Raw genomic sequence first — 11,457 nt, forward strand, 5'->3', positions numbered from 1 at the left:
TTCTAGACCTAGCTAGAGTACCAAACCAAAAATAAAACAAGAAAACTTGCGACATATACACACAAACAGAAAAAAAACATTCAAGGATATTGGCTTATGGGTCCAGTGAGATTGTAAATTGTTGTTTATACTTCCCTAGATAGTAAATACTCAAACACATGCTTTGTCACACACATTCTCAACCACCGGATTAACATCTCTAGAAGCTTCAGATGGGCCCTACGTGTCATAAGGCCCAGTTCCATAAAGCTAAGCCCACGTCGATCTTTATAGCGAGTCCAACTTTCATTATTACATTAAAAAAATGAAAACTCCATCTTTATCCTTTCACCTAAACTGCTTCGGCAGATTTTCCATCTCTAGCTAGCGCCGCTCATCCGTCGTGCAATCTTCGCCCATCGTTTGGCGCTGGTTTGCATCCCTGCTATCTCCCAACTTACCAACCGGGGCACAGGATCACCAAGGCCACTGTCATAGATCAACTTCGTCGCACGGACATCCGAGCTCCCGTTCGCACCGCAAGAGCTAATACAAGGCTCCTGTGGTGGCCAAAATTGAAGACCGTTTGGTTAGAGCAAATGTGAACTCGTAGCTTCATTAAGAATGAAGACTGTTTGAATGCAAATTGCTCTTTAAAAACTATTTTGTTCAATAATTCTCATGTAAATGACTATTTTACAAAGATAAACCAACTATTTTTAAAATAAAAACATTGCAAAACCAAATTAAATCATTATTGTCTCATGATTACTCTCTTACACGCTCGTGAGTTGGAGATGGCCAAGCATCCACTACAAGAAATGTGTTAATCCATGACAGATTTCTGATGACGTTCTCAGGAACCGTCATGATCGATGACGGATTCTTCCTGTTCGTCATGAAATCCGTCACAGATTAACGTGACGAGAACAAACCGAGCGACAATGGCGCCCTTATGATGAACCGTCACGAGTCGACCAGTAGTACACCAAACATACCGTCATGGATGGCTCATGCTGCTGTGTCACACGTGTTCGACCCACATATGTAAGCCTTAGTTTTTCTAAAGTTGTTGAATCATCACGGGCGGCCTTCTGGTGTTTTTTTAGGAAAACGGAGTGTTGATGTTGCTGCATGTCCTGACGTAGCTTTTTTTAGGGGGAAAAAGGACTGCTGCTGTAGTGTTGTCTCGAGGTTGGGCTGCTCTAAGTCCTTCTTTAGAGAAAAACGTGATGGGCCTTCTGGTGCTTTATTCACGAAAACGGAATGCTGCTGATGCGTGTCCCGACGTTGCTCTTTTTGGCAAATCCTATTTCCCGTTGCAGGCGCCCGTTAATGTGTATTCTGTAAACGGGCCCCTGCAGCGCCCCGCACTGGGCCGTCCCGTTACTGTGTACTTTATTCCACAAAAAATAAGTGTGCCCTCGCGACTCGAACCAGAGACCTCCTGCACTGAGGTTCGATAGTATAACCATCCTGCCACACAACAAGATCTAATAAGCTTCAACCTTTTCTTTCAATTATTATTTACTTTTCCTTTTTATTTTTCCTTTTTTCATTTTTCCATTTTTCGTTATCTGTTATTTCTTTTCTTCTTCTTCCTGGTTTCTTCCCTCATTGATTTTCGTTTTTTTCTTTTCTAAAATATGTGAACATTTTCAAAATCGATGATGTATTTTTTCAAGTTTGATGAACTATTCTTTTCAAAATCTATGAACTTTTTTCTTTTTTCCTGAATTATTTTTAACAATTGATGATGTTGTTTCAAGTTCGATGACCTTTTTTCAAATTTGATGAACTTTTTTCAAAATCTATGAATTGTTTTCAAATTCAACGAACATTTTTCAAATTGGATGAACTTTTCTTAAATTGGATGACCTTTTTTTCCAAAAATGATGAACTTTTTTAAGTTTTGTGATTTTTTTTTAAATGATGAACTTTTTCCGAATTGGTGAACTTTTTTTCGAATTTTTGATGAACATTTTTCAATTTTTTGTGCATTTCTTTTAAAAAAATTGATGAACTTTTTTCAAAATCGTTGAAATTTTCTTTAATAGGGCAACGTTTTTTTGCATGTTCATGAACCTTGTCTGAAATTTGTGAAGTTTCATTTTTCTTATAGAAAATCATATATGAGCGGCTATGAAAGTTTTTTCAAGTGTTAGCGCTGCATTTTGTCAGTTGCAAAGACATGCCCTAGTGGTTAGCTGGAACAAATGTAGGTAGTGCAGGTCACGAGTTTGAATTGTCGCTGTAACGTAATTTTTGGAATGTTTTTCACTCATTTTTTATCACCATTTTGTGCGGTGCCCCTTCGTGGGCTAGCCCAGGTCGCGCTGTAGCGAGCGTCGCTTCTCCTAATTGGCGCTCGCTTTTTAGAGGGGAAAGGACTACTGCTGCTGTGTCGTCCCGACGTTGGGCCGCGCTAAGTATATTTTTACTGAGAGAAAAACTGTGTGATTTCTTTAAATTAAAAAAAGGAAAAACTCCCAGAAGGCATTGAACTAGGGGACCTCACGCTTATATACCTAGGTCGCTACCGCTAGAGCATATCTATCTTTATGTTAAATGCCTTTTTAAGATCTTACTTACAGATAAAACTAGCAAAGTTGTTTAGTATAAAACAAGGTGATTGAACGGGGATTTGAACCACGTAGCACTAATCTCTACGTTCCAACAAGCCAAGTTCCTACATACAACGAGCCAAGTTTTTTTTTCAAGATTTTTATAGTACTTTTCACGTGTAGGCAACAATATGTTTTTTTTCTTTTGCGAAAAGACAACAATAGTTATGTACTGTACAACTTAATGTCAATGTATAGCAAACATTTATGAAATCTCCTAAAAAAATTGTGCCCATCTTATGAATCAATAACATTGTTCCATGTCCATTTGGAAGAATTGTCTACCATATTTTGATATTATTATCATTTTTTCTAATAGGTTGCAACTAGAAGTGAAGTTATCCCTAAGTATCTTTTGACATTTTTGTCTATTTCTTGGATATGAGCTAAAAAAACATAATTCCTTAAATATCTTTTTTGAAATGTTTAAACCTTATTTGACTTACATATACAACAAATTGCACTACCTCCAGTAAGCACACATAAATTTATTTAAACCATAGAAAATTTAAATCATCTAAAAAATTATTGAAACTCCTACAAACGAAAATATATTTATTATAGTACATGTGAAAATTTTATAGGGGTATGCCACATATTTTAATTAAAAAAAGAACACCACATTAATGGAACTCGAACCTGAGACATAAATTTTAAGTGGTTAGCACCTTCGAACTTGGCAACTTGTATTTAAAAAAATGGTTAACATTTTTTTGAGAAATAAATTCAGACATCTATTTTGAAAAAAATCGTCATGTATTTAAAAAGTGTTATACATGTATAAAAATGTGGCAAATTTGACAATTTTGACCTCGGGACGAAATCAATTCACAGAATGAACTGCCCGTGAAACTATTTCACTCCCCTGACCTTTTTGTGTAGCGCCCGCTACGACGGCGCCACACTCTACGGTGCAGCGCCTACCTCGGGGGCGTTGCACGCCAGTCCACCGTGGCAGCCCCTGGGCCCGCATCCAGCAGTGCAGCGCCTCCGAGCTAGGCGCCACACGTGTAATGTGCAGCGCCTCCGAGCTAGGCGCCACACATTTAAAGTGCAACGCCCAGCTCGTAGGCGCTGCACTGTGACTTATCCAACCACTTGGCTGGCCCCCCTCCCCCACTCCCCCCACCCCACACACTCAACCCGAGCTTTGGCCCCTCTCCTCCTCTCAAATCCTCTCCCAAATCTTGCATATTCGAAGAATTTGTCCGTGGATTTCGAAGTCAAACCCTCCCTCAAGGTAATCTTCTCCGATCCCCTTGTTTTGATCCAAGTAATGTTATCAAATTGCTCATTTTTTGCTAGTTTGGGAAACCCTAGTTTTGTTTGGATCTAGAGATTTGCATGGAGATGTGAGATGTTTGTTTGCCAATTTTCCTATGATTAGGCTTTGTTAGTATGTTAGGGTTATTCTTATGGGTGTTCTTATGTTGGTGCTAGGGTTAGGTTTAGGGCTAGGGTTATGGTTAGGGTTAGGGTTATGGTTAGAGTTAGGTTGTTGTTTGATATATATTTTAGGTTTTGTATTCCGTGTTAATCCTTGAATTGGTACTCATGGAAGCAATGTTACGTTGTGTTGTTTGAATGCTTATAGGAATGGGAAGAACATGTGTGTTTGTTCATCATGGGGACAAAGACGCATTCTTGAAAGGCAATACTGAACCGGACCCGGATGAGCTTGACATGGTGTTTGATAGTAGTCCTAGCTATGCGGAGCTCTTGCAACAAGTGAGGAAAGATTTGAATTGGATGGACCCTAGTGATATCGTTGAGTTGGAGGGAAGGCATAATGTAGGTTTTGGAATGCACATCCGTTGGAAGACAATGCGTGTCAACTCGGAGCAACGTTGGGTTGCATACAAGGAAACGGTGGCCGAATCACTTGACAAGGCTCTTGAGTTATTTGCAACGAAGAAGGTTGATTCAAGTTTGCATTTGGACTTGAACCGGAACCCCTCCCCTTTGGTTGATAGTAGCCCCCCACCCTTGAAGCGAGATGAAATTGTTGAACCTCTTTTGACCCAAGAAGTGGGGCCAACATTGAGTCTGTTTACAAACAACCAAGATGAAGCTTTGCAAGAGGACAATGATGAGTATGCGGACGATGACAATGAAGTTGATCTCCATGACAACAATGTGGGTGATCTCGACAAATATCATTTGCAAGAGACAATGGACCATTCCATCCCTTTTCCCGTGCATATGCATCGGACTCGGATGACGATGGTCCCGATGAATAAGTTGATGCGGAGGGGTTCACGGTGAAGGAGGCCGAAGCTTTCGAGAAGGTATTCGGTCGGGATCATTGGACTACATTGTTCAAGGATGTTAGTCTTGCGGATGAAGCCGTGGTAGATGGTGGCCAATGTGTATCTCTTGGGGTTAGGCCAAGCTCTCACCATGATTTGGGAGACGATAAGAACCGGATTGCTAAAGGGTCTAACTTCGAAACCTTGTTGGAATTGAAGATGTGGCTCGACAACTACTCGGTTACGCATTATCGTCCACACAAGGTGGTGAACTCGGACGTCAATGTGCGCTACACGGTTGCATGTGCCAGTGAGGATGAAATATGTCCGTGGATTGTGCGTGCAAGACCATGGAAAAGGAGGTCCAACTTGGCATGTAGTGAGTTGTGTGCCAACTCACATGTGCCAAGGCAAAAGGGTGGATGGCAAGATCGTGTCCCAAGACCACAAACAACTCACGTCCGAGTTCATCGCTTACAGGCTCTCCAACTCAATATCCACACTTCCAACAATGAGCGTTCAACATGTCATTGATCTTGTGAAAGCCATCTTTCATTACAAGGTGAAGTACGGCAAGGCATGGAAGGCGAAGCAAGCCGCATTTAAGATGTTGTATGGTACTTGGGAGGAAGCATACAACTGAATCCCTAGGTTGTTGTTAGCCATGGCCACAACAAACCCGGGCATGGTTCATGTGGTCGAGCCTCATGGGCACCAAACAACGGTTCATGAAGGAAGGAAAGTCCGAGTATTTGGCCGTGCATTTTGGGCGTTCGAGCAATGCGTGAGGGCTTTCGAACACTGTAGGCCGGTCATCGCCATTGATGGCACGTTCTTGACCGGACAACGACATGTAGACTCGAGCATATGTCTTGACCGTGTCCTCATTAGCATCCTCAGGGCAAGTACCAAAGTGAAATGTAATCCACGTGAAAGGGGCACCAGCTGCGACTCTTTCCTTCTTCTTGCCTTCTACTTCTGGTTCCCGAGGCTTCGGAGGAACCATACCGATAAGGGCATGCATCTGCTCGCGCCACCCATCAGAATCGGTGCTCATACATAGAGGATTCCCATCGATAGGAAGACCGGTGATCATAGCTATATCCTGGAGCGTCACGGTCATCTCCCCGGTCCGAAGATGGAAACTGTGTGTCTCCGGCCTCCAATGATCAATAAGCGCGGTGAGTGCTGGAGCATTGTTGGGTGGCGTCGACCGGCTGACCAACTGAATGAAATGGAGAAGTCATGTCTCCCTTACATACGGTGTGTACCACTCATCATAGCGCATCCACCCAAGGTTGACCCCGTGAGACCGAAGCTTCAGAGGTGCAAGCTCCTACAAACAGACAAACAAATCATTACATATGGGGGATTTGTGTTTGAAAAAAACACGAAATTCATAACACCGGCAACTTTCATTATTACCCGCTGCTCCACCGACATAGCGTACGACCGGTGTTGTTTCTCCCAGTGATCATCGAGAAGCCAAACCATCCTAACAATTTGAAAGAAAGCTTTCTTGTCAACACGATTATCTTTTGAATACAAATAAACTAAAGTACGGCTACTAGATGCAAAATTCAAAGCATATGTATCCGAAGCATTCTTGCCAATACAAATATAATTCAATAAACTAAACTAGGCCTACTTCATGCAAGATTCAATATAAATATCTTTTCCATATAAATAACATGTCAACCTATGTATCCAAACTATATAAATAACATGTCAACCTATGTATCCAAACCACATTCTAATCTAACAAGGGTTCCCCAAATCTAATACATGCAAGATTCAAACAAAAGTTCCCCAAATCTAATATATGCAAGATTCAAACAAGGGTTCCCCAAATCTCCGAAATAGCATACATTCTATGGATAGAAAGAAGGGGATCGGAGAAAAGTACCTTCTAGGATGGATTGGTGAAGGAATCCACGGGCCAAATCGTCAGATCTGAAGATTTTTGAAGAGGGGATTGAGAGGGGGAGAGGAGCCAGCCGCTGCAACGATGCTTCTGTAACTGCTGAAGAATGGGGTGGGTGGGGGAGGCCTAGCGCGCAGCGGCTGCATCTAAGTCAATTTGCAACGCCCGAGGGCTAGGCGCTGCACATTACACGTGTGGCGCCTAGCTCGGAGGCGCTGCACTGCTGGAGGCGGGCCCAGGGGCTGCCACGGTGGACTGGCGTGCAACGCCCCCGAGCTAGGCGCTGCAACGTAGGGTGTGGCGCCGTCGTGGCGGGCGCTACACAAAAGGGTCAGGGGAATGAAATAGTTTCACGGGCAGTTCATTCTGTGAATTGATTTCGTCCAGAGGTCAAAGTTGTCAAATTTGCCTAAAAATGTTGCATGTGCATACAAAAAATGTACAATGTCTATTGGATAAAGTACACATGTATTTTTCTAAAATAAAATGAAATTGAATAAAAATAAAATTTTAAAATAAAAAATGAACAGAAAACAAAAACCAAAAAATGATGAAAATTGTGCAAAGAAAACCAATAATAAAAACGCAAAGAAAACCTTGAGTTTTTTTGGAGCAAAACAAAAACCGTGAGCTTGGCCTGGGAATTAATTGAATCAGAATCTTTTTCAATAAATAAAGTGCACAAATTGATTTAAATAAAAAAGATACAAATTATCGGTAAGAGTAGGAAATTAACTTTTATAGCTATAAATTAATTTAATACCAAAATATTAAGAAATGATTTCATTTGATATTATTTTTACGTCTGTTTGCTATATTTCTAGGCGTTTAATGAATATAACTTGACTTTGAGATGCAAATGTGTGCAATAATGGCCAGAAATGCATAGTAGAAGAGTGTGAGAATGGCAGGAGCTACAAATCCATGTCAACTTTTCTCCACTCTATTTTTATACTTGGTTATTTTCTATTACTTATTCTAAATCTATGTCAAAATTTGGCATCTTTCCGAATCTGTTTGCTACATTTTAGCCATTAAGTGCATTTCTACACATTTAACAAATATAATTCAAATTTGAATTCAAGTGGTAAAAGGTTGGGAAAATTGGGTTGAAAAAACATACTCATGTTCCCGAGTCTATGTTTAGGCCTTATACAAGAAAATGAAATCAATTCGAAACACGAGGGTGCCAAGACTCCGCCCCAAACATGGAGTTTTCTGTTTTTTAATTTCAAGGGTGCCAAGACTCAATCCTGAACTCAATGCGCACCGTCGCCGTGGTGGCAGTGGCCATGGCGGACGTGGCCGAAACGACAGTGGGCGCGACGAGGCGTCCGACGGTCGTGGCCAGCACCCTTGGGTGGGGTACTTTGACCCCATGGGGTGCGTCGTTCCCACCCCCTCGTGCGCCCTGGGTGCCCCCAAACTCTGCAGGCATCCTCGGGTCCCGACTTGGTGCGTCAACGCAGGCGTACCCGGTCATGTACTCTGGCACGCATCCTGCTCCGTACGCCGCCCCTTCGTACGCCCCCCTCCATACGTCGCGTTTCCCCCAACGCTAAAGTGGATAATGGACACATGAGTTGCGTCTCACGTCACCGGGGACTCAGGTAGCCTCACCTTGTCTCGTTCCCCATTAGCGTCTTATTCTCGTTCCATAATAGTCGGTAATGAGGCCTGCCTTCCTGTTGTTGCCATCGGTAGCGCTCTCCTCCCCACTCGCCCATTTCATCTTTCCAAAATCCTTCTCTTGCCTAATATTGTTAAGAACCTTATTTTAGTCCGACAATTTACTCGTGAAAACCTTGTTTCTGTGAAATTTGACCATGCTGGTTTTTCCGTGAAGGATCTGGTCAACAAGGCCCTTCTTTTGAGGTGCAATAGTGGAGGTGATCTCTATCCGTTTTCAAGCAATAATGGCCGCTCCTCTCCGATGGTCCTCACCGTCCAGCCGTCCAACTTGTCGCAGACTTGGCCACCCCAGCTCATCTACTTTAGCTCATTTTCCCCTTGATTTCTTAGACTCATGTAATAAAGATGTCCATGACTCCATGCTTTGTACTGCATGCTAGCTTGGCAAATATACTCGCCTCCCCTTCCCCACCTCTACATCGTTCGCCACCGCGCCTTTTCAATTAGTCCACTGCGATTTATGGACATCGCCAGTTGTTAGCTTTTCCGGTTATAATTATTACCTTGTCATATTGGATGATTTTTCACATTATTCATGGACATTTCTTTGCGAGCCAAATCTGATACGTCTCGAGCATGGAGTTTTGTTTTTTAATTTTGAAATGCAACCTAACTCCAAAAAGCATGAAAGTTCATGTTGGAAAAAATGTTAAGACGTTTGTCTTCAAATAAAGTACAAAAGAAATAGATTCCATTTCATTTATCCATGTCCAAGAACGAATTAAATTTAGTAAAATAAAACTAAAATAAGGAAAAAAAAAGCCACAAAAATAGTAGTACGTACGTCGGATTTGAACAAGGACCTCATTTACATTTCTAACGCCACAAAACTACAGTTTTAATCTAAACACACACCGGCCTTTTTATAGTAGTAGAAGATATTTTCTAGCATGCTGCCTTCTGATTGGCTGAACCAGACCTCCCACGGATCACGCCTCTCCACCGTCCATCCTTAGTTGATTCAACGGTGCCCGCTCCTTCTACTCTCTATCTGTGCTTTCCCTGATTCTTATCCTCTCACAGCCACACGAACGAGAGCTCCATGACAGCAGCAGCCGCGCCCGAGGAAATCCACAGCTCGCAGCCATCGGACGTCGCCGTCCGCGCGGAGTGCCGCCGCCCGAACCTCCCACCACAGCACGCCGGTGAGCCGCGCCTTGCGCCGCCTCTCTCTCTCCTATGTTCTCCTCTCTAATCTCGCTCCTCCTTGCAGCAATGGAGGCCGACCGCCCATGGCATCGCCCGAGCTCACCTCCCAGCAGTCATTCTCCTTTGAATTCGTCGGGATCCGGCTGGATCCGGACGCCAGCGCCCCGTTCCTACCTCCCCGCCTCGCTTGGGTCGTCGGCCAGCTCGACGATGTCAGACTGCTCGCGGGATCCAGCGCCACCGCTGGCTGGCCACTTCCTCCTGGAGGAGACGCCCCCACATCGGCGCCTCCCCATATGAGCAGCAGCAGCGAATGCCTCGCTAAGGGCATCTCTGGTGGTGTTTTTTATAAATTGTTTTAAAGAAGTTTGCCAGATCTGTGACTGAAAAACAATGGCGTTGAACTCCGATTGACGTCCCGCGAAGGCTGGCGGCGCTTGATGTGGTGGCTGGAGAATATCTCTGGGCAAAACAGTAGGCCAGATCTAGGGGGAAAAATCTGTAATTCCAAGTTTTTGATTGTGTATTTCTTCCTTTTGGTAAAAATAAAATTTAGTTATCTAGTATGTTTATGCAATTTTCCTTTTTATCTACTGTATAAGGTAATGAGCATATATAATAAAAAAAACTTACTGACTCAAAGTTTCCATTGACCAAGAGAAACAAAACAAGAGTTTAGATCACTAAAGTAGTTAATGAACTAAAGAGGATAAGGATGTGTGTTGTGTGGCAGACGCGTTGCCGTTGAGGGAGCTGGAGCGCAAGCCCGAGCGGTTCTTCATCCGCATGCACCATCACCGGCCAGCTGCAGACCTTGCTGGGCATCTCGTTGCAGCAGCAGGAGATCCTGTCCAAGGCACTCGCTCGTCCGACGAGATGAGATATACACCTGGGGCAGCGGGACACACCAGGGGGCGTAGAGGCGGTGCGGGCGGTTCGGCGAGAAGCTGGTGCGGATCGAGAGCCCCTTGCTCGAGAAGCTGGTGCGGATCGAGAGCCCCTTGCTCGAGAACCGGATCGGCCCGGCTAACTTTTTTGAAACTTTTATTGGATCAAAACAGAGTTACATCATCCACTAGGCCCTTTACAATGAAGGCCGGCGGCTCCTCAATCCACACGGAAGGTGGATCCGACACCGCTTGCCTAGCTAAAACATGAGCGACAGAGTTTGTCTTTTTAGGGCAGTGAACAAAAGACACCGAAGTATAACCTATGATAAGGACCAGACAATCCGAATAGATCGCAGCTGCGCCCGATGCCGTAAAACCACCATTGTTCATGGTATCAATCACCTCAAGGCAGTCGGACTCCACAATGAGCTTGGTGATCCCCATCCGCTGCGCTAACAAGATGCCATGCCGTAGTGCGTGTGCTTCCGCCGTCCCTACATCAGCAACATGCTCCAGCCTCTCATTTGAAGCTGCGATGAAACCACCTCTGCAGTCCCGTAGCACAGCTCCTACAGCTCCCTGGAGGTCATCTGCATGAAAAGCTGCATCTGCATTTAACTTGACAAAATCCTCTTGCGGTTTCCTCCATCCAAAGGATCTTACTACCGCGTTCTTCTTCGTAGCCTTGAGGAGCACATAAAATATAGTCCAACGCTGCCGAGCCCGCCTGTCTGTATCACACGCCTCCTCCACGAACCCGTCAAGATTCAGACATCTCCAGACTTCGGCTGCCCTAGGGCAAGTGAAGAGAGCGTGCATAATATCTTCGCATCCACCCACACACATAGGACAGCTGTCCGACGTATCAATATGGCGATTTGCCAATACCCCATAACATGGTATGAATCTGTGTAAGACCTTCCAAGCATGGATCTTAATCTTAACTGGGG

General features: G+C 44.0%; 1 protein-coding gene across 2 annotated transcripts; it reads left to right on the top strand.

Moving 5' to 3' along the window:
• The first annotated feature begins 3,828 nt into the window (after positions 1-3,828).
• LOC123099225 (uncharacterized) lies at positions 3,829-10,183 on the top strand. Of its 2 annotated transcripts, XR_006448121.1 has the most exons (3): positions 3,829-3,843; positions 8,623-9,613; positions 9,682-10,183. XR_006448121.1 is itself a non-coding variant. In XM_044521397.1 (2 exons), exons 1-2 carry the CDS (start codon positions 9,511-9,513, stop codon positions 9,915-9,917), a joined length of 339 nt encoding a protein of 112 aa, XP_044377332.1. In that variant the 5' UTR covers positions 9,358-9,510; the 3' UTR covers positions 9,918-10,183. The 2 variants fall into 2 exon arrangements, 1 of the variants encoding a protein (XP_044377332.1); XM_044521397.1 differs by lacking the exon at positions 3,829-3,843 and having other exon boundaries at positions 9,358-9,613.
• The last annotated feature ends 1,274 nt before the right edge of the window (positions 10,184-11,457 follow it).

Source organism: Triticum aestivum, chromosome 4D (genome assembly GCF_018294505.1).
Source record: "Triticum aestivum cultivar Chinese Spring chromosome 4D, IWGSC CS RefSeq v2.1, whole genome shotgun sequence".
Taxonomy (NCBI): Eukaryota; Viridiplantae; Streptophyta; class Magnoliopsida; order Poales; family Poaceae; genus Triticum; species Triticum aestivum.